The sequence below is a fragment of the Canis lupus genome, chromosome 15 (assembly GCF_003254725.2).
Source record: "Canis lupus dingo isolate Sandy chromosome 15, ASM325472v2, whole genome shotgun sequence".
In the NCBI taxonomy this organism is placed as follows: domain Eukaryota; kingdom Metazoa; phylum Chordata; class Mammalia; order Carnivora; family Canidae; genus Canis; species Canis lupus.
In genome coordinates this window covers 34,713,949-34,737,069 of record NC_064257.1, presented here as the reverse complement: position 1 = coordinate 34,737,069, position 23,121 = coordinate 34,713,949, and the positions used below count along the sequence as shown (strand labels likewise).

The 23,121-nt window shown below is 43.3% G+C and overlaps 1 protein-coding gene across 9 annotated transcripts in view; it reads left to right on the top strand.

The window, feature by feature from the left end:
• TMCC3 (transmembrane and coiled-coil domain family 3) overlaps window positions 1–23,121 on the top strand; it is a 271,622-nt gene that overhangs the window by 180,832 nt on the left and 67,669 nt on the right. The window contains exon 1 of one of the 9 annotated variants that reach the window (XM_049093918.1): window positions 10,202–10,437. The exons of 6 other annotated variants lie outside the window; for them this stretch is intronic. In XM_049093918.1, the coding sequence (XP_048949875.1) occupies window positions 10,360–10,437 (78 nt within the window). In that variant the 5' untranslated portion in view covers window positions 10,202–10,359. Of the gene's footprint in view, window positions 1–10,201; window positions 10,438–12,305; window positions 12,953–23,121 lie in introns of those variants that run through there. 2 more of the 9 variants (XM_025439249.3, XM_049093924.1) reach the window with 2 other exon arrangements.

The following is a 23,121-nucleotide window of genomic DNA, read 5'->3' as shown; positions in this document are numbered from 1 at the left end:
GATAATTTTTATGTTTTTAATTTTTTTTAAGGTTTAGTTTTTTATTTTATTTTAAAGATGTTTTATTCATTTGAGAGAGAGAGAAACAGAGACAGAGCCCCCCAGCAGGGGGAGAGGCTGAGGGAGAGCAGACTCTCTCCTCTCCCCCTGCTGAGCTGGAAGCCTGACATGGGCTCAGTCCCAAGACCTGGAGATCATGACCTGAGCTGAAGGCAGACCTGTAACCGACTGAGCCACCCAGGCACCTCAAGATTTAATTATTTTAGAGACGGAGTGCAAGAGAGGGGAGGAGGAGAGGGAGAGAATCTCAAGACTCCCCACTGTGCACAGAGCCCGACATGGGCTCCATCCCAGGACCCTAGATCATGACCAGAGCCCAGATCAAAAGCCAGACTCCCAATTGACTGAACCACCCATGTGCACCATCCCCCCTGCCGTGTCACTCTTATAACCACATCCATAGTGCGCTCCTCCCCACCTAGCTCCCCATTTTTGGCAACACCAATTTCTCCAACATTTCTATAATTTTGTCACTTCAAGAATGCTACATAAATAGAATCAAAGTATTATAACTTTGGGGGATTGGTTTTTTACTCAGCATAGTTCCCTTAATACTTACCTAGGTCATTGTCTAGCAGTAGCCTGTTCCTTCTTTACTGTTGAGCCATAGTCCATAGAACAGATCCCCCACACAGTCTTAACTGTTCACCTGTTGAAAACACCTGAGCTGTTTCCAGTTTGGGGCATTTTTTTTTTTTAAGATTTTATTTATTCATGAGAGACACAGAGAGGGAGGCAGAGACATAGGCAGAAGGAGAAGCGGTCTCCCCCGCCCCCCCCAACGCTGCCCCGCCAGGGGACTCATCCCAGAATTCTCTGGGATCACAACCTGAGGCAAAGGCAGATGCCACCACTGAGCCACCCAGGTGCCCCAAGTTTAGGGCTTTTATGAGGAGAGCTAACATGAACATTCATGTACAGGGTTTTGTGTAAACATTTGCTTTCTTTTCTCTGTGATAAATACCTAAGTGCAGTTTCTGGATCTTATGGTATTTGCATGTTTTTGTTTTCTTTTGTTTTTCTTAATCTCTGCACCCAACATAGGCTTGAACTCACAACCTTGAGATCAAGTGTCTCATGGTCTTCCAACTGAGCCGGCCAGGTGTCCCTGCCTGTTTAGTTTTATAGGAGAATGCCAGACTGTTTTCCAGAGAGGCTGTACCATTTTACATTCCTGCCAGCATATACTTTTTCTGTGTCCTTGCCAGTATTTAGTGCCATCACTGTATTTTAACCATTCTGATAAGCTATAGAGAGGTTGTTTTTTTTTTTTTTTTATTTCTAGAGAGGTATTTTGTAGTTTCCATTTGCATTTCCCTGATGGCTAATGATGTTGAATGACGTTTCCTATGTTTATTTGCCTTCTATACATCTTTTATGAAATGTCTTTTGTCTATTTTTAGTTGGATTTTTTTTAACTGTTGAGTTTTGAGAGTTCTTGATGAATTCTAGATATTAATCAAATAATTTGTGGGCTATGTGGTTTTGCAAATATTTTCTCTGCATTTGTATCTTGTCTTTTCATTCTCTTAACAAGAAAAACAAAGCAAAAGTTTTTCATTTTGATGAGGTAAAATGTATTTTTTGGACTTCTTAATGTAGCCTCAAATCTGTTGGGAAGACAGTGTTAGAGACCAATTTCTAGAACAGTTGAAGCCTCCCAGTAGAACCTTCTTTAAGATTCATTGCTTTTGAGAAGTCACTAGCATGAAATTGTCACATTTGCTGAAAAAAGGAAAATTAGAAGGCAAGAAGAGCTTGAATTGAGTCTTTCTGATTTCCTGGTTTTTATGAAAATCTTAGAAGTTTTGGGCTTCTGTGCCAGATGGTTGCTAATGCTAAACATATAGCAATGATTGTTTTCTTATAGTCATATAGAACATGCTATGTTAGAAATTAAGTATAAATGTTACAAGGAGTCATTTCCAGAGGTGTCTGGCTGGCTCACTTGGTGGATGGAGCATGTGACTTTTGATCTCAGGGTTATGAGTCCCACGTTGGGTGTAGAGATTACTTAAAAATAAAATCTTAAAAAAAAAAGAGTGTGGTCATTTCTGGTTGGAAATGCATCAGGCCTGGAAGCTTCTGATCCTTAACATAAACATATGTATGTGTGTGTACATATGCACACACACACACACATATACAGATATGATCAGCATGTATTCAAACTAGTTGTATAAATTTTTAAATACTGGTGTATTCTTTCCCCTCTGTCCTTAAATCCTCAGGAAAAAAAAAAAAAAAGCTTACTGCACTTTTTGTCTTATGAATGTTTCTCCCAGAAGGAACACTTACCCATACTATTAAATCAAAATGGAATATGAAAGGAAATACATTTTCCTTTACTTTGTAAGAGGCTTACATTTTTATCCCTTTTTGAAGTCAGACTTACGTCTGTTTTCTTCTCCCTGCTGTAATGACATGGTAAACCTGTAACACCCAAGGAGGTGAGGTCCTTGAGGAGCCACTGCCCTCCTTTGCCCTACTACTGAACCAGGGACATAGCTATCTTTATATCTATAGCAACTTTTTTTTTTTTTTTTTTACTATCTCCCTGTCCAGATGGATTCAGGATTGGACCATGTCTAACTCATTTTTGTATTCCCAGCCCCAAGAACAGATAGCGTCTGTCACACCAATAACACTCAGTAAGTCATTGGAGAAATTAGAAATTTCAGTAACTAGTCAGTATCTGAAAATTGGTAATATTCATTATTCAGCAAATTTCATTCTTGTATATTATTCATTTCAACCCCTTTTGAGGGCAGAAGCTATGTTCTGCTTATGTCTTACTCATTTTTTAAACCTCAATATTTGGAAAATAAGTAGACATTTAATGAATGTTGAGTTTATCCATCATCCAGTAAGTATGTATTGAGTACATGATACTATGTTAGGGACCATCAGGAAAATACATATTTACCTAAGAGGCATAGTCCTTTCCTTCAGGTAACCTGTAATCTAGTGGAGGAAGAGTACACATATAAATTATCACATAAAATATTTAAATAACGTGATAAGATATTATAACTTTTGTGTTAAAATGGGAAATCCAGACTAAGCTAAGATTAATAGCCCACAGGAAGTCATCTGGAATAGACTGCCCAAGAAAGGCTGTCCAGCTCGTGACCTGATTAAACTCCCTGCTCTCACCAGAGTTCTCTGCTTACTCTCCTCTATTCATGCTACCCACACTTGTTGCCTTCTCTTGAGATGTCACTCTTCTGTTTGTCTTCTTTCTACTCATAGCCAGCATTGAATGCTGTGTTAGCTAGGATTCTTGAAACTGGCTTAAGCAAAATAAGCAATACATTTCTTCATGTAACTGGAAAGGAGGTCTAGCCATGTCTGGTGTGATGGATCTACCACCATAATGGTACCCAGCAATTTCTCGCTTATCTATTGTGCATACCACACAGGTGGATACTGTTTCTCCTTTCTGAGCTGGGCTGCCCCCCCCCTTTTTTTTTTTTAGAGAGAGAGAGAGTGACAGAGACCATGTATCTGAGTAGGGAGGGATGGGGGCAGAGGGAAAGGGAGAGAAAGAATCTTAAACAGGCTCCATACTTAGCACAGAATCCAATGCAGGGCTCGATCTCATGATAACAACGCTGAGATCATGACCTGAGCTGAAACCAAGAGTCAGATGCTTAACTGACTGAACCACCCAGGCTCCCCTGGGGCTGGACCTTTGACCGATTTTAACCATTACAGTGTGACAGAAGTGATACCTGCCAGTGCCAGGCTGGGCTTTAGGTTTGGTAGCTTTTATTTTTGCCCTCTTGGAAGCCAGGCACCCTGTGAAGAAGTGCGGCTACCCTGACTGAAAGAGGGGAACCCTGGAGAATGAGAGACTATACAATATAAAAATAAAAAAATAAAAGGAAACCCAGAGACCTGGCCAGCCCAGGCATTCCAGTCTCCCGGGAATGAGTGAAGCCATCCTGGACTCTCCAGCCCCAGGCAGCAGCCCAGGGAGCAGAGAAAAGCCACGCCCCTTGGAGGCCTGCTCAGATTGCAAAATCATAGGCAAGTGAATGGGATTGTTGTAAGCTAATATACTGTAGGGTGATTTGTCATGCAGAAACGGATAATGGGAAGAGCTGGATCTAGTCCTCTAATAATTCAGTAAAAACTCTTTTCTCCTTTCATGGCTTTGCTTTCTTCACAGGGGCTTTGTGTGGTGGCCAGGATGCCCACCACTGCAGCAGCCTTACATTCCACCAGCAGGTTTAGCAGTGCCTACAGCAAGGGCACAGCTCTTTCCCAGCAGCTGCAGCAAGCCTCAGGGGTGGTTCCTCTGGGCTGTGACTGGGGCAGGTACCTGTCCTTGCACAAGCCACAGCGACTCCCTCTGATTAGTCAAGGCTGGGATAGCGCGTACCTCTTCCCCTAGGCAGATGTGGGGTGTGGTCCACCTTACCTAAACGACCTGCTTGGAGGGTGGCTGTCCGATAGGGCCCAAAAGAAAAATCCAGCCACTGTTTTGAGAATAAAAGCCTGCATGCTCGGCAGGCATAAATGACAAATATGTATTATAGAAGTCAAGTGTAATCCTACCTCTTTTATAAAGCCTTTTCATGTCATTCCAGGGATCCCTGGGTGGCTCACCTGTTTGGCGCCTGCCTTTGGCCCAGGGCGCAATCCTGGAGTCCCGGGATCGAGTCCCACGTTGGGCTCCCAGACTGGAGCCTGCTTCTCCTTCTGCCTGTGTCTCTGCCTCTCTCTCTCTCTCTTTCTCTCTCTATCATGAATAAAAAAAAAAAAAAAAAGCCTTTTCATGTCATTCCAAACTTTAAACTATTGCAGCTCAAATGGCCCAACCTACTTCTTTGGTGCTTATTAGTGTATGATCTGTTTACTGGTCTGCTTACACTTCAGAAGTAAATTCTTATTTTACACCCTAGATTTTATACCTTTGTATTCCTTATTGATGTGGCTGCATGTGTAACTTTAAAAGTGTGATTTTTTGTTTGTTTGTTTTTTCAGAGAGGTTTTTAGGGGAAGGATCAGAGGCACAGACAGTTCTTACCTTGACAGGAGACATTTACGTTTTCTCTCCCTCTCAGGGATGGACACAATCCCAGAGGGATTGTCTCCAGAGGTATGGATAGGGTCTACTTGGGTCCTGCTTCCCAGTAAGGGAGCCAAGTGGTGATCAGCACTGCTTGTTTTCTTTCTTTTGGGGGAAGTTTGTGCTTGTGCTATTTAATTTATGTTTTTTTTTAAATGATTTATTTATTTATTTATTCAGAGAGAGAGACAGAGACAGAGACATGCAGAGGGAGAAGCGGGCTCCATGCAGGGAGCCTAACATGGGACTCGATCCGGGGTCTCCAGGATCACACCTCAGGCTGCAGGCGGCGCTAAACCCGCTGTGCCACCGGGGCTGCCCTAATTTATGTTTTTAAAAACATATTTTGGGGGTGCTTGGGTGGCTCAGTTGGTTAAAGGTATGCCTTCAGCATGGGTCATGATCCCAGAGTCCTGTGTCTGGCTCCCTGCTCAGCGGGGAGTCTGCTGCTCCTCTGCTCCTTCCCCCTGCTTGTGAATGCTCTCCCTCTCTCAAATAAATACAATCTTAAAAAAAAATAAATAAATAAAAGTAAAAACATTATTTTGTATAGATGTCCCATAGAACAGCTTTTGGTTAACTAGTTTATGAAATAAATGATCTATAAAAGGAAATCCTCTGCTAATTGAAATTTAAATGAGCCTAATGAAGTTTTAATTCATCCTTCTCATGGAGAGTCAGGTCACCATTTCCAGGATGGAGTCCTAAGAAAATGGAAAGTATGTGCCTGTTGACACACCTTCCAAAGCCCAGCCTTAGTTTGTCAGAGACTTCACTTAGGTGTGGCCTCCCTAAAGTTGTTTACATGCATATTATGCACACCTGAGTAGTATACTTGCTATAGCCTCAAATAGCTGGAGGAAAAATTGGTGTTAGGTAAATGAGGGGGAAAACCCAGAAATGAACTCCCATAGATTTTCAGAATGGCTTTTTGTGAGATAAAGTTGACATAATGACTTAATAGTAACAGACTATCTTGCTTTTATATCAAGCTTTAATACTTATAAATGTGCTATTATATTTGTTTAATTGAGCAGATATCCCAACTGGTGACACAAATATCAGGATAAAGAATGCTATTATCACATCTGTCCCTTAAATCTTTGTGGCCTTTACATTTTTTAATTATTTGGAAACATTTTCTCTGGGTGTAAATGAATACACATCCAGAGTACCAGTGGTCATTTGTTAAATAGAGCCTTTTTTATACTCTCATACCACTTTCTGGTTGAATTGTTTATTCCCCCCCCACCAGAGATAAATAATACTGTCCTGAAATTTGTGTTTTTTTGAGCTCTTGCTTTTCTTAGTAGTTTCAGTTATAAATCTTTGTTCTCATAAAAATGACATTTATTCTTCACATTTTTTAGCTTTATACAAATAGTATCTTATTTCATATGCTTTCATGTGACTTGGGTTTTTTGTTTGTTTCTTAGTAATTGATTGTGAAATTCATCCATACTGATTCTTTTCATTCAAGTTCTGTTTGTGGCTTTTCTTTATTTTATTATTATTTCTTTTCATAAGCAGACTTTTAAACATTTTAGTGTAAGTCAGATCTTTCTGGTTTATGCTTTTTTGTGACCTGCTTTTTATAACTTGAGATCATTGTCATATTATCCCATTTTCTTCTGGCAATTTTATTTATTTATTTTTTAAAATATTTTATTTATTTATTCATGAGAGACAGAAAGAGAGAGAGGCAGAGGCACAGGCAGAGGGAGAAGCAGGCTCCACGCAGGGAGCCCGATGCAGGACTTGATCCTGGGACTCCAGGATCATGCCCTGGGCCAAAGGCAGGCGCTAAACTGCTGAGCCACCCAGGCATCCCTCTGACAATTTTAAAAGCCATGTTTTTTTCTACTTTAGGTCTTTAACGTACCTGGTATTGATTTTTGTGTATGCTGTGAGGTAGGGATTTTTTTTTTTCCAAGTAAAAGGCAGAGCATGTCATTCCATTACTTTGCTTAAAATTTTCTAAATCTTCCAATGTGCCTCGGAATTAAAGTCAAAGTTCTTAAAATGGCCTAAATCATTTGTCCTCTATGATCAGGCATCTGAAATGTATCTGACTTCATCTACTGTCTTTCCAGCGAACACTGGCCTCCTCATTTTCTTGGGGGGAACAGCCGAAAGGGGAATGAACTATGTTCCTGGTTCAGGGCCTTTGTACTTACTGTTCTTCCATCTGAGATTTTCACTTATCTATATTATTGGCTCTCTTAATTGTCAGGTCTGTGCTCATATGTCACCTTATCACGCAGGCCCTCTCTGGCTGCCCTAACTAAATTCACTGACACACACACATATGCACCCACACACACTTGAGATCTCTCTTCTCTGCTTTGGACAAACTTGCCTACAAAATCTCTGAACCTGGTAGAGTTGTGTATTCTACTGTTTTCAACTGTTGATTTCATTTCTTGAATGGTTTTAGGACTACATGAGATTTTCTATTTCATCTTAAGTTTTAGTAAGTTCACCCGCTTTATTTAAAAATATTTTTTTAAGGGGGGCTTGGGTGGCTCATTGATTGAGCATCTGCCTTTGGCTCAGGTTGTGGTCCCAGGGTCCTGGGATCAAGTCCTGCATTGGGCTCCCCATAGGGAAGCCTGCTTCTCTGTCTGCCTATGTCTCTGCCTCTCTCTGTGTATCTCTCAGGAATAAATAAAATCTTTAAAATATATATATTCTTTTCAATTTTACTTTTCAAATATTATATGCATACAATGAAAGCATTCAAGTCTAAAAAGCATATAGAGTGAAAAGTTAATCTCCTATGCCTTCCTTCTAGTTACCTAGGTAGGCATGCGGCTTCCATTTTATCCCAAATTTATTTATTTATTTTTAAAAGTTTTAAAGGTTTTATTTTTAACTAATCTCTGCACCCAACATGGGGCTGGAACTTACTACTTCCAGATCAAGAGTCACATGCTCTACTGACTAAGCAAGCCAGGCACCCCCATCCCAGGTTTAAATATAATAACATACGAGCGAGGTCAGTTTGGTCCAACCACCTGGCAGGAACTATTCTGTTCACCTTTGGTATTCAAGCCTCTCTGTGGGAATTCTGCTCCTGTCAGTCTTCCCTGATCTCAGCAGATCCCATATTTTCTAGATAAACACAGACACCTATCTTTACAGTCCAGCGGCTTTTCTTTGGCTCTGTGGGGACATCCACTCCTTAATGTTACTTTTTAGCTGTATCTACTTTACAGTCCAGTGGCTTTTCTTTGGCTCTGTGGGGATATCCACTCCTTTATGTTACTTTTAGCTGCATCTAGGAGTCCCTAGCGAATTTCTCCTTGGTCATTGGCTTTCCCTGACTTAATGGGAATGGTTCTTACTGCTTTGCTCGCTTATGACTGTGACGCCTCTCCCCAAGCGTCAGGTTTGGACTCAGGACGGCTGCTCATGGGAGTAATTTGTTGATCAGATTGTTCACAGGTATAAATTGAAGCATACTATGTGGCCCCTCTCCTGCCATCAGTTTGTCAATTTCCTTCATTTCTTGTTTATCCTCTTAGAAAAATATGGTATGTATATATAAGCATACACATGTATTCTGTTTTTACATAGATGGTGGGATACAATATATGTTATTCTGTACTTTTTTCTCTTAGCCATGTATGCTAGAGAGAGCTCTGTAGCTATAAAGAGCTGCTTCATTCTCTTACAGTTAATACTCTACAGTTAATACTCTACTAGCTGGTTGTATCATATTTTATTCAGTCTCCTTCAGAAAAACATTTAGGTGGCTCTCTTTTTGCAGCGATCTTCTAACCAGTGTCCTTTACACATCTTTAGTCAGTGTTTCACACAGCTATCGGATAGATCTCCTTCAGCTTCCCACCTGATACTGTCATTTCCCCAGTTCGGAAACCTCCAGCAGCTGTCCAGCACTCACAGAATAAGGCTGAACCTCCTCTCCTTGAAAGTAGAGCCAGGGACCACATGGTCTCCACCTACTTTTCCCCTTGTGTCCTCCTGTTCCTCAAGACACCCCCTGAACTGGTGATTTGAGATGTTCCAAACCGACCTTTGTTTTTATGCTCAGTATTTTTCTTCTGCCTGCAACACCTTCCCCCTCAACCCTTTGAAGAGGAGAATCATATGCTCCTCCCTTCCTACTAGGCTTGCTGTTACCTGGCCCTCTAACTTGAGTTCTCTTTGGAGCAGCTGCAATTTTAGCATTTTAACTCAGTCTCCCACTAGTACACCCTTCATAACCGGACCAGGTGTTCTGAATGTTGGCTTAGATAATAGATTTAACTGTTCATCAGTCAGTCCTTTTTTTGTAGACTTCAAATTTGGGGAGGGGCAGGAGGGGTAGAGGGAGAGGAGAGAGAGAATCCTAAGTAATCTCCACACCTAGCATGTAGCCCCCATTCCAGGGCTCGGTCTCATAACCCTCAGAGCATGACCTGAATCAGACATGCTTAACCCACGGAGCCACCCAGGCTCCCCTAAATCGCAGACTTCTTGTGGGCAGGGACTATTCCCTGGAAATAGAGACTACTAAAATGAAAAGATTGCCTTCCAGGTAGGTTCCACATCAAAGAGAGCCAGGTGTACAAAATTAAAATACACAACTCCATAGACCTTTGTTTAAATGCAAGTGTGCTCAGCGGGATGGTAGGAAAAACATGGGCTTTAAAGAAAAAAAAACCCATCTCTGGTCCCTGCCCCAGGGTGTGGCCCGTGGTAGATGCCCGAAACGTACACGTTGAATTAAAAAAAAAAAGACAAAAAAACCCCTAAAAGAAAGCACTTAAGGCGAGCCTCAACATCTTGCCCCCAATCCCTCTTTTATCATAAACATACAAATAAGCCCACGATTAGGGTAGGTGTCAATCAAATTTTGAGGAAAAGGAGGCCAGTGTGGGAGAGTGTGGATTCAAGTTTCAGCGATGGGGGACGGGGGGAGTTGCACGTGGGGCAGGTCGGGGGCCCAGCGCGGGGAGGGGAGGCGGGGAGAGGGCGAGGGGGAGGAGACCCGGCGCGCCCGCCCCGCCCCCGCCCCTCCGCCCCTCCGCCCCTCCCCCTCCCCCTCCCCCTCCCCGCGGCGGCGGCGGCGCAGGGCGGGCGCGCGGGTGTCGGCAGCAGCTGCGGCCGCCCCCGCCGCCCCCGCCGCCCCCTCGGCCGCGGCTCCCAGGGCGAGCCCGGCGCGCTCGGCGGCTCGCGGCGCGGGAGACGCGAAAGTTGCGGGCGCGAGCGCGGACATGCCGGGCAGCGACACGGCGCTCACCGTGGACCGGACCTACTCCGACCCGGGCCGGCACCACCGCTGCAAGAGCCGGGTGAGAGGCGCGGGCGGGGCGGGGCAGGGCAGGGCAGGGCAGGGCGGCGGGCGCGAGGCCGGGGGGCTGTGGCTCCGTGGCCGCCGCTCCCGCTCCCCTCTCGGCCCCCGCGGCCGCCCCGGGTCCGCGCCGAGGCGCGCTGGGGACCGGGGCGTCGGAGCCCGGGTCGGGGGCAGAGCGCCGCCGGCCCCCCCGCGCGCCCCGGTCCCCGGGTCCCCCCGCCCCCCGCGCGCCCCCGGCCCCGGCGTCCCCGACGGCCCGCGCTCCGCCACCCTCCGCCAGGGAGCGCCCGCCGCGAGGGAAGCCGCCGGGGGGGGGGGGGCGCTCGCCCCGCCGACCCCCGCGTGTCCGCGCCCCTCCTGCCCGCGGGGGCCGGGCTTTCCCGGGCTGGCGCGGCGGCCGCCCCGGCCCGGCCCTGCCCGGCCCTGCCCCGGCGGAAAGTCCGCCTTGGCGCTGCCGCCGCGGGGCTCCCAGCCGCGCCGGGCGGGCGCCGTCTCCATTGTTCGCGGTGTAATTTGCCGTGGCTGATTTTGGCTGTGGGCGAAAGTAGCTCCGGGAGCCAGCCGCGGGGACGAGCCCGTAGGGCTCCGACAGAGAGACGGGGCCGGAGCCCGCGCCCTGCGCCCCCCGCGGCCCCGGGACCTTCGCCGGGCTGGGCGCACCGGGTCCCCCGGCGCACGGAGCGCCCGAGGCCCGGCGCGCCCTCCCTCCCCGGCACCTGTGCGGGCGGAGCAGCCGCAGCTGCCCCCTGCGCGCCGCGCACCCGCGGGGACCCCAGCGTCGGAGCGTGGAGCGTCTCGTCTCGCCCGGGAAAGCTCAGGGTCCTGCTCACCCCCGGGCCTGCCTACGCCCGAGGTCCGGGTAAAGTGGCAGTGGTGACCTACGCAGCTCAGCCCCTGGTGCGGGCTTTGGGAGTTTCATCATAACTCGGGGAACTAATCAGTTATCCCAGAAGTGAAGTAACGAGTCCCAAGTTTTCCCTTTTTCCTTTAGTATCTGTTAATTGAGTTAAATTTTTACAGATTAAACTTACTTGGTGGAGATTATTGCATCCACTCCACTCCCCCAAAGAATTCTTTTTTTTTTTTGCACTTTATTTTTTTATTGAATTATAGTTGACATTCAATGCTATATTTAATTTTGGGTGTACAGACTCGTGATTTCACAATTACCCTACGTTACAAAATACCATAATAAGCTTTGTGTTTTCTTTAGAAGTTTCATAGCCATTTGTTATGAAAATAACCATAAACCCCTTTGGGAGAAAACATGGTGAAAGGTCTTTGGTTACCTATACATGTACAAGGGTTTGGAAGATTGACTGCTGGTTAACACAGTTAATGAGGAAGAAAGGTGAAGATCGTTTTCTAGTGCATTTGTAATTGGAGGAGTCTATTAATGTTGCAGTTGACAGAAGAAATCTCAGACTTGAAAAAAGTTGTGGAAGCTTGGTTTCTCTTGTCACAACTGTGATGATCTTTGTGTAAACAACAAGATTAGTAATCTTTGAGGGATGGGTGGCTCATTGTGAGCTCATTTAACTGATTTGGCAAAACTCATGGATCTTTGCAAAACTCACTGCTCATAATCTGTGACATAGTAGTGACGGAGTTCATACTTCAGCTACCTAGCTGAAAAGTGGCAAAGCAAAACTATTTTAACTGCAGATTGTTTTCGTCTCTGCTGGTTCTGCCAGTATTCTACAGATCCCTTCTCTGTCAAAAGACTACAATCTAATGTGAAGGGAGTTGCTTCTTTTCCTTTTTTTAAAAGAAAATTTTTTTCGTTTCTTTTTAAATGTATTTTTTAAAAGGTTTTATTTATTTGAGAGAGAGAGAAAGAGAGTACAAGCAGGGGGGGGGGGGTGGGGGGGTGGCGAGAAGCAGGCTCCCAACTGAACCCAGGAGGGATCATGACTTGAGCTGAAGGCAGACGCTTAACAGACTGAGCCTCTCGGGTGCCCTGGGAGTTGCGTATTTCTTTTAAATTCTACCATTGATGTTCCACATACTACATTGTTTTATTAGCATATAGAAATACCTGATCTTTGTCGGGAGAGAGAGAGAGAGAGAGAGAGAATATTAAGTAGACTTCACGCACCTCATGGAGCCTGTCCTGAGGCTGGATCTCGTGACCGTGAGATCATGACCCAAGCTGACATAAGAGAATGACCCACTGAGCCACCCAGGCACCCCCGAGACACCTGGTTTTTTAAATAGACTATTGATTAAACCTATGTTAGACACTATCTGTACTGATTATTCTAAGTTAGCTTATTGGGCGAATGAAGTCTAGGGAGAACTAGACAAACTCAGACCCAGGAGGGCTAGAACTTGAGCGAACAGTGACTGTTTCTGTAGCAGTGGTGCTGAGATCCGTGTTTAAACTTCTTAACTCTCTGCTTTTAGGGTTTTATTGTTGAGATGGCAAAGAATACAACTGGAGGAAATTTTGTAAGCTGATAACTTTTCTCAAGTGAGGCCGGTGTAATTTTGAGTCTGTCCCTAAGGCCACGGTAAGCCTGCTATAATGAAGGGAAAGTATCAGCAATTTTCCTGTGCAGAAAGTATTTTGCCCATCAGATGATTCTGGCTCCTGTTTTGTGAACTCTTTTAGATTTAGCTTATAAAGATGTATTTTTATTTTTCCTACACTCAGGAAATCTGTGATGCAGGAGAACTTCAGGCAGTATTAGGATTTAATTTCTTTTTTTTTTAAACATTTTTAAAATTTTTATTTATTTATGATAGTCACACACACAGAGAGAGAGAGAGAGAGAGGCAGAGACATAGGCAGAGGGAGAAGCAGACTCCATGCACCGAGAGCCCGATGTGGGATTCGATCCCAGGTCTCCAGGATCGTGCCCTGGGCCAAAGGCAGGCGCTAAACCGCTGCGCCACCCAGGGACCCCAGGATTTAATTTCTTGACGTCACCACCCTTTGGCAATAAACCATGTAGTATAGGATTTTTAAAGAACCCTTTTGTGGACTCAGGTGGTAAATTCGCTCACCTAAAAAACACTATACCTGGAACTGGTGGTGCATGTGATGAGTTGATTCACCTTTCAGAGATACAAAGTTTCCTCTCAGGAAGGGAGTCTCTAAGACTCTAAGAGATCAAGTTCTTGGTTGCTGAATGGTCATTTTTTAAGTTCAAAATTGATACCCTGTTGAGATAACAGGAAAAATACACATCTCTCTCTTGCTGAATTTGGTTAAGCCTTTGAGACCAGAATAATAATGAGGCAGTGTACTATTTTAACGTTGCAGGAGTCTATTTTTACAGCCAGGTGGATTAACCTAGATTCCCCCCTCAGTAAAATATAATATAACTAATGAATTCTGTGATTATCTCTAAGCTGACAAGTCAAGATCATTCACATTTTAAACTTCATCAGGGTAAAACTCCGAAATGGTGCATGTTAACTCGACATAAAATATCCCCTACTTTAAAAGAAAGAACATACATAATTAGAATCCTACTTTTTTTTATGCCCTAGATAGTTCAAGCCTGTCATCTTTTTAAGAATACAGGCAGTCTGTTTTCTATATATTAGCTGGTTTTTGTTAATGAATTACGTGTGTATCAAATTTCTGTTAGCTCTAATTTTAAATGTTCTAAAATGGCACCTTCAGCCCCTTGTGGTTAGTGGTCAGCAGCTGGGGCTCTCAGATCAGGTGACCTGGATCATGGCCCTGGCTCATCACATTTCCCAACTGGGTGAGCACTGGGGCAAGGTCTAACCTTTCTGAGCCTCCAGTTCCCCTCTATAACAGAGGTGATAATAATCATTACTTCTGGGAGAGACCGTGAATCGTCAGAAAGAGAACATTAGTTTAAAAAAAAAAAAAAAAAGGTGTGCACTCAAGGTTAGATGTTTTTATCCCTATATGAGTAATTTTTTTCCCCTTATTCTGTTGGTACCACTGCTAAGTGCTTACTGTCACCCCATCTCTAACCTGTCAGCTGTTACACTGGGCCTCTCTTGGTCTTTTCTTTGGAATTGGTTCCTTAAACCCTGTGTCCCGCAGTCATCTCCCACCTTCATATAGCCACTTGGGACCTCTGGAATTGGTAATGGTGTACTAGCTTCCTCATTGCTCCCTGATTTCATCAACCACTATTCCATCCTGCCTACGGGGACCACAGTACTCTGCCTAGACGCCCCCTTTCATTAGGCTAGCCCTCAGAAGACAGATCTTGCACTAGTGCTGCCGTGGACCTGCTGTGGGCCCTATAATTATTCTGAGTCTTAGTTTCTGCTTCTATACTCTAGGGGTGTTTCAAGGAATAAATAATGGTAACTTCTATAAAATGTCAGGTACCCAGAAGGAACTCAGTAGATGGTAGCTATTTTTGTTCCTACTATATAAGAAGTGGTCATAAGCTTGAAAATGGGAAGACTGCTAATTTTGTGAATAGAGTAGACTTTCTTGGGCATTTTTAGCGTTTTGTCCCTCTTCCATCATATGTTCCTTATCACATTGGCTGTTCACATACTTGGCACTTACATGTTTATAAACTGTAGGCACTTTGAGAATGAGAGGTTTCATTCATTTAACAGATACTCGCTGAGCACCTTCTGTATGCTAGCTGTTACTCTAGGCATCAGGAATATAATGGTGAATGAAACAGACAGCCTGGTCTCTCTGGAAGCTTAATATCTGGTGATTGCATTTTATTTGTACTTGTAGCCCCAGGAAATACCCTCCTATTTTACAGGAGGAAATGGTAATATGTACAGAAGTCTCTAACATCTGAAATAAAAACCTGTGTTGGCCATGGTGGCTACCTGTAGTACATCTTGAAGTGTTCTGTGGTTTGGAAATAGATCTTGAATTACGTGATGAGTAATGGCCAAAAGCAGTCAAGGAGAAGAGGCTATTGTAGCCCTTCTCAGTGGAAATGATTGGGCAGTGATGTAATAAGTTGATGATCATATGCTTACACCCTGGGCGGAACAAGAGTGAGTGGGAACAGACTTCTGTCTTGGGGACCCCTGACCTAATGAAGTGGTGAATTGAATGGTTTGTGAGTACACTTTTCATCAGTGATCTGTGTTATTCTAAAGGGTTCATTAAAAGCCTGGCGAATAATGACGAGTGTCTCAAGTCCCATTTTTTAAAATTTAGGATGGATAGGTTGATGTGTGTGTATTTTGAGCTGTGCTTCGCCTCAGGCTCACTAGTTCTCCCTTCAGAGGAGAACACACTGCCAGCCACCAGCAGCACACCCGCTTGTCACATCCGCTGCTGAATACCAAGACAGCTGCTACCAAGTTGGATTGTAAGATGTGTTTTGCTTCAGACCTGCTGCCTGAATTTCCATGGCTGCTCTTAAGGTCAGAAATCAACCTAATCTTTCTGGGTGGAAATTGCCCATGTCTTCACTTACAGGGACAGGGTGCAGTGCTCAGCCCTGCTGTTTCTTTATTGTGTTTTTATGTTTTCAGTGGAGGGGGTTGGTTGAGAGAGAAGGAAGAGAACCATGAATCACTGTACTGTGAATCAGAATGAGGATTTAACATTCCTTGGAAAAGGAACATCAGGATATATGATCTGTGCATGATCCAACTGCTTCCACTAACTTGGGGACAGGAGGTGCTCCTTGAAGGAAAACAATGTATTTGTTGATTACTCCTCTGTAAGGCAAAAAGAACCTAAATGAAGAGAAGAATGCAGTAACAGTGTTAACAGCAAACACTTACTGGACATCGGGCACAGTATTAAGCACTTCAGATGCACTGTCTCCTTTATCTTCATAATATTCTACTTATAGTTTGATTTTTACAGACAAGGATGCTGAGGCCCCAAGCAAGTTATTTGTCCAAGGTCTTGTGGCCATTAGGAAATGCTAGAGCTAGGATCTGGTAACCCCAGATCCTAATTGTAAAACTTGCATTTTTAACCACTTCCCTGCCTTCTACCTCTGAGAGGAATACTGGTGAGCAGCTCAGTCTTCATAAACCTGTCCTTGAAGACAGGCATGTCCAGCGTCTGCAGGGTGTCTGGCCACATTGTGTGTTTGGGATTCTTACGATACAGCATTTTGCCAGTCCTTTGTGTATAGTCTCATGTACCCAGGAAGCCTTTGACAAATGAATGATTTAAAGTGACAATTTATAGCTTTTTATAATGCCTATGATACAACATTTTTGCCAGTAGCTTGAAAAAGTCTTAAAGGCTGTTAAATAAGCATAAGATTTAAGTACATTGGTAAAGAACCATCTTCCAGCCTGGTATTCTGTCTCCACAGCAAGGGTGGTGGTTCTTGTGATAGTCGGGTCGCAGTTTGGCCTCAGCAGATCTCCCAAAAGGACTTCAGCTTCCCTGGACTGAGGGCCTATGCTTCTCAATATGTGGGGCGAAGTGTTGGGAAGCAGACTTGAAGGTTTTAACTGTGTTAGAACTGAAAGGGGATTTAGACATAAACTCCAGACCATTCCATTTGTAGAGTAGAAAAGTGACATCCAGCCAGACTTTAACCAGTGAAATTATGTAACTAATACTTGATTGACCAGGACTAACCATTATCCCAGTTTCTCTCTTAGAATTTCTTAACAGAAAACTGTTTTAAATGTTTTTAGATACCAAGCTAATTGCTAAGTTACATGGAGTATACATCTCCAAATTTAAGTAAAATGAGAATTTGAAATTATTTTCAATAGAGAATTCATTGATGGACAGATTCTAAATTTGTGAATTTTCTAGGTGGGAAAAAGGTAAATTTGAGTGATTTAGCATTAGGCCATCATCCTTATGAATTAGTGTGCAGATTTTTGGTGAGACTAGGGAGAAGAGAGTGTGGCATTTCATATATCAGACTACTTAGCTACAGTAGATCTGTTGCCACTTATAAAGATTATCTTTTCTGATTTCATTGTTGAAACAACATCCCCAAACCCCCTGAAATAAAGTTTTGCAAAATGAGTTCATCTTTGCCTTTACCGTCCACCTGTTGGGATAGGATATTGGGGGAAAAAAGTGTGCCAGATGCATAAATCATGGGATACATTATATATGTATTATATATGTATATGTTCATATACACACACACACACATTGTAACTTAGAATTCAGACCTGGTGTTTGTTGATTCTTAAGCTTTCTCTTCCTGTGAGATTCTCATTGAGGGCATCTTCCAGCACCAAGTGTTTTTAGCATATGTAATTTCATGCAACACAACACCTAAAGGCACACCAGAAACACCATCTGGTTCTTAGCCACAAAACAGTCATCTGCCCCAACACCTGGGGGGAGGAGGAGAGGGATAGAGTCCGTTGGTACATTCTGTGCCAGGCCCCAGTGAAGTGCCTCCCTGAAGGAAACTATGTGCATTCTGCTTCCACAGCCCAGGAGTAAGCACTTAGTAGAAGGGATTTCTACTTAGATGTTCTGCAGGCACCTCAAGAGTCTATATGCCAGACTTCATTCTCTCAAATCCCCCCCTCCCCCACCACCACCATGCCTGAGGCCTGGAATACTTGTCCAGCACAGCATATTCTCCAACAAGATTCCTGGGATGCTGCCTCAACATCCACCACTGCCACTGCCTCCCCGCCCCCCCCACCACCAGCCCTCACCAGCGTTGCCTCTCTGTCTCCGCATCACTTTCTTAGTTTACTTCTGGATTTGAAGAAGATGAAGGGTTAAGAGTATGGACTCTGGAGTCAAACTTGATAGTCTGCTCCACCACTTACCAGGCATGTGAACAACCATGAGAAGTGTTATTAGGAAACCCATTACGGCATTTGTTCTGACGTTGAGTCACTCCTCGTTTGTCACAGAGTTCCCCAAACTTCAGCCATTCCCACGCCTACACAGAGCTTCGTACCACCTGTACTATTATTTACTTCATATCTCCAAAGCCATTCCCTCCTTCAAACTTAAATTTATTTTTAAAGTATCAGTGTTCCTATTGTATTAAACATTGTCTGCGCCCCTGAGGACCTGCAGCACGAGATCACAAAGATCAGCATGTGCTGGAGCATCGCTGGAGAGCTCTTAGCACTGAACAGAGACTTTGTCCAGGACCGATCACCTGGATCCCCTTGAGAGTGGTTTTCAAGGGAATCACCAGCTCACTGTGTGTTTCTTTGTTACTGCTTTCCTTTTATGCCACCTAAAATAATTCAGAGTCGTTTTGGAAAACACCAGTCTGATTGTATCATCACTCCTCATCCTTTTAGAAATATTTCTTTTAGTCCCACGACTTAGAAGATGCTTAGAAATCTTTGTTTCATGGACTGTGAAAATCTGAGTGTGTGGAGATGAACAGAAGCCCACAGTGGTGATTTGAAGGCAGCCTTGTCCGGGGGCGCGGGGGAGGAATACTTGGAAGAGGTTGGACAAAACGGGAGTCATACCTGTTCCAGGCTGGATCTCTCATCTTCTGAGGACCTAAGAGAAACAGGCCATGGAAGGCCTCAGTCTAAAGAGGGGAATGTCAAAAGATGAGGACTCTGGGGATTTTAGGCAAGGACAGAAAGTGGGTGGAAAAGAAATTTCAGCTCTGTGTTGTTCTGAAGTCAACTTGAATTTAATTAAGATGTGTATGTAGGCTTGTTGTAAGGAAATTAAATGGTGCCTTGAGCTGCAGCCTTCCACTGAAAGTCTGGGATAAGTGCTCATCCAAAAATAAAGTATGGCTTTAGTGAAAGCTATGCTTTAGCACTTGAGCATGTTTACTCCGGTATGTCCAACTGTGTGTTGGGGCCAATAGTTCCCCCCCTCCTTTTTTTCTGTCTTGGTAAAGATACTGTGATAATCCAGAAGGCGTGGAACTCGATCTCAGATAGTCAGTGGTGTACTATTTTAATCTCACTAATTGGAACAGGTGGCCTGTATTCGAGACTGAATTCTCTCCTTGGCATAGATTTTAATTTATCTGAAAATATGAGGCCCATTCAGTAAGAGCTGTTCAGGCTGTGTATTGGCATCAGGCAAAGTGCTTGAAAGCTTCAGCCATTAAAAGCACAGAAGGCTGAGAGGAAGATCGAAGAAACGGAGCTTGATAGTTTGCTGCTTTTTGACTCCGTTCTTAACCGTTGGGTGTAGAGCTACCCGGCAACGTGGTGGAGTGAAATGTGTCCAGATGCTTGAGAAGGCTACTTGTAAATATTTCTCCAGATGAAGGCAGTGTCTGAAGTATCTCCTTTGAATCCATTTTACAAGATGGCATGGTTGAAGAGGACTTCATGCAGTACCTTATGTTTTTATAGGAGTTAGCACATCCTCAGGCATGAGCTGAAGAGGTGTGCCTGAGTGACTCAGCTTACCACAAGCACTCCAGTTGAGATTCCTTAAGACGCCTCTCATGAAATCAGAGATGGTCTCCAGATTCTGAACTTCTTCAATTGGACCACTCCTTTTTTTTTTCTTTCTCTCTCTCTCTCTTTTCTTTTCTTTCTCTCTCTCTTTTTCTCTTTCTTTCTTTCTTTCTTTCTTTCTCTTTCTCTCTCTCTCTCTCTCTCTCTCTCTCTCTTTCTTTCTTTCAGTGAATGTATGCTTTGCAAAGTATCTTGGGAATATCTTTAAATCCTTCATCCTTCAAGAGGATAGGATCCAGTTTCTTCACCTGACACCCAGTGTCTCATCTGACCTTCGTCTCTTCACCCGCTCTCAGCTCTCGATCTCTGGTTTCCTTCTTAGTGGATTCCCATGGCTCTCTTCTGTGTCTGTGGGCACCTGCTCCATCCTTTCACCTGGGGATGGTTGTGTTCTTTTTATCTCCACATGTATCTCGGTATATGGTTGGGGCATTGTAAATACTGACAGAATGAGTGAGTGTGGGTATGTTGTATAATTGTACTGTGGGACTTGAACAGCTGGAAAACATTTTTTACTCTTGAGCCATATCAAGACAGATTAATCTAATTTAAAAATTGCTGTACAGGATTCACGTTTATAGGTATTCCATGATCTATTTAATTATTACCTTCTTAAAGAACACATCATATATTGCTTCCAGACTTTAGTTTTACAGGCACTTTAGTGACTGCTCTTGGACATGCTTCTGTTTTGCATGTGTGAAGACTATTTGGTAGGCTAAATTCTTAAAGGTGGAATTGCTCAGCGAAGAGTGTACATATTTTCAATGATGATATTGCCAAATTGAATACTATACCTATTCTGTCAAACACTAGGAGCTGGGGGTGCAGCAGTGAATATATATCTAAACTGATAATTGTTTATGTAACCATCAGTGTGTGAACATGCCTCACATCTTTTTGACACAGTGTATTAGAAAATTTTTTTATTCTTGCCAGTCTGATAGGTGAAAACTAAAAGCTCATTTTAATTTATATTTTTCTGATACAAATGAGGTTGATCCTGTTTTAAAATTTTTACTTTGAAATAATCACAGACCCCCAGGAAGTTGCAAAAAATAGTTTAGGGATGTCCACGTATCCCTCCCCCAGACTCTCCCAATGGTTACATCTTATGTAACTTAGTACAAAAGGTTGATCATATTTTCACAAACTTAAACATTTGGGTTGTGAACTGTTAATATATTTTAGCCATTTATCTAATCTTTTAAATTGTTTTGTAGAAGTTTTTTACTAAAGTTGTTTTGCACATTTATCTTCTCAACTTCATCATTCCTGATTGTATTTTCTTCTGTTTATTTAACAGATTGCCATAGATTAGCAACCTGAAACACCCCTGTTTATCATTTCATGGTTTCCATGCACCAGTGATCCAGGTATAGCTTACCTGCAGGATTCTTCATGGCAGGGTCTGGTTCATATTTATTCGGTGTTTGCTGTATGCATTCTCTCCTCCGAGTTTCATCAGCCTGAAATCAGGGGCATCAGCCAGGACTACAGTCTAGTCTGAGACTTGGAATCCTTTTCCATACTCACTGGTTGTTTGCAGAATTAAGATCCTTGCAGCTTTAAGACTGAACCCCTCAGCCCCAGAGGCTGCCCACTGTCCCCTGCTATTTGGTTTTCTGATAACTTGGTAGTTTGTTTCTTCTAGGCCAACAGGAGAGCTGCAGCTCTGTTACATTTTGTCTCTTCCTCTAGACGCTGTCTTTAAAGAGTTCACCTGTTTAGGCCAGGCGCACCCAGATTAACCCAAGTCAACTAATTAGGAACCTTAATTACATCTGCAAAATATTGTCACCTTTGCTGTATAACATAATCACAAGAGTGAAACGAAGTCTTGCTCACACACAAGGGGAGGGCATCATATAGGGTGTGTACACCAGCAGGTGGGAATCTTGGGAACCATCTTAGAATTCTACTTACTACACTGTTTTAATGATTCATTGTGTGTGTGTGCTGAGCATAGAGCCTAGCATGTAGCAAACACTGAATAAATATTAACCAGACCTTGCCGTGAAAAAATTTAAAAGTTTTAGGGCCGTGAAAAAATTTAAAAGTTTTAGGGTTTACCAGATTTGTGTCACTCTTACGGTGGCCTTTGAGATTCTTTTAAAAACCCAAACACATAGGGATCCCTGGGTGTGATCCTGGAGTTCCGAGATTGAGTCCCACATTGGGCTCCCTGCATGGGGCCTGCTTTTCCCTCTGCCTGTGACTCCGCCTCTCTCTCTCTCTCTATCTCTCATGAATAAATAAATAAAATCTTTAAAAAAAAAAACCCAAACACCATGTTCTTCTAATACATCTTATGATTTAATGCATTTTATCTTTGGCCCATTTTTTAATTTAAGTAAATACTACCCCCATCATGGGGCTTGAACTCACAACCCCAAGATCAGGAGTCTCATGCTCTATTGACTGAGCCAGCTAGGCGCCCCTGTTCTTTGAATTTAGAATTTGGTTCTCTTTACGATATCTACACATAAATGACAGTTATCCCTGTGCCATTTTTTGCATAGTTGTATTTTTTTGCCTTTAAAAATACACTGATGTCCACACCTGTAGTTTTATTTTTATAAATTTCTACTTTTTATCTGGGTTTTAAAACTTTTTTTTTTTAAGACTAGTGAGTCAGAGGTTATAGTTTCAGTATATTTATCCTGGATTGGTATCCCTCTCCCCCCTCAAACCAGGATTTGAAATGAGCATTTTGAGAACTCTAGCTCATGCATTTACAAACTTTTCAAATAGGCATGATTCCAATGTCCTTTATAGTAAGGAAAGACCAAAAAGTAGAGGGAAAGAGATGAAGTTTTTTTTTTGCTTTTTTTTTAAACTTGATTTCCATTCTCATTTGAATTAGGTGTTGCCTGTCAACAAGTTCTACTTAATCTAGAATCCTGACCTTCCACATGTTTGCAGAAGCTGTTAGAGTATGAAGAATGTATATTGTTGCTTCCTAATCTGGCTCTGCTGCTTTAATCTCCCATAGTCCACCATCCCAGCTAGGGAGACGGAAGAGCAGGGACTAACCTAATTTTGTGTGCTGCGGGGCAGCAGACCTCTTTCAAGCTTACCCTCCTCTCACTTAGCAAACATATTTAGTGCCCTTGTGCTGTCCTCGTACTGGCATATCTACATTGATTTGTCACTCATGTTAGGATAGTGAATACAGCAAGATTTTGTGTTTGTAGGGTTGTAAGCTGTTTCTCTATTTGGCTTGATTATCCCTATTTGTAGTTAACCTCTGTGGCTTGCTAAATATCACTATCCATTTAAGGGTGGTTATGTGTCCCTATGTTGATTATTGAGAGGTTCACCTGCCTTGTAATCTTTGCAGTTGACACCAAGG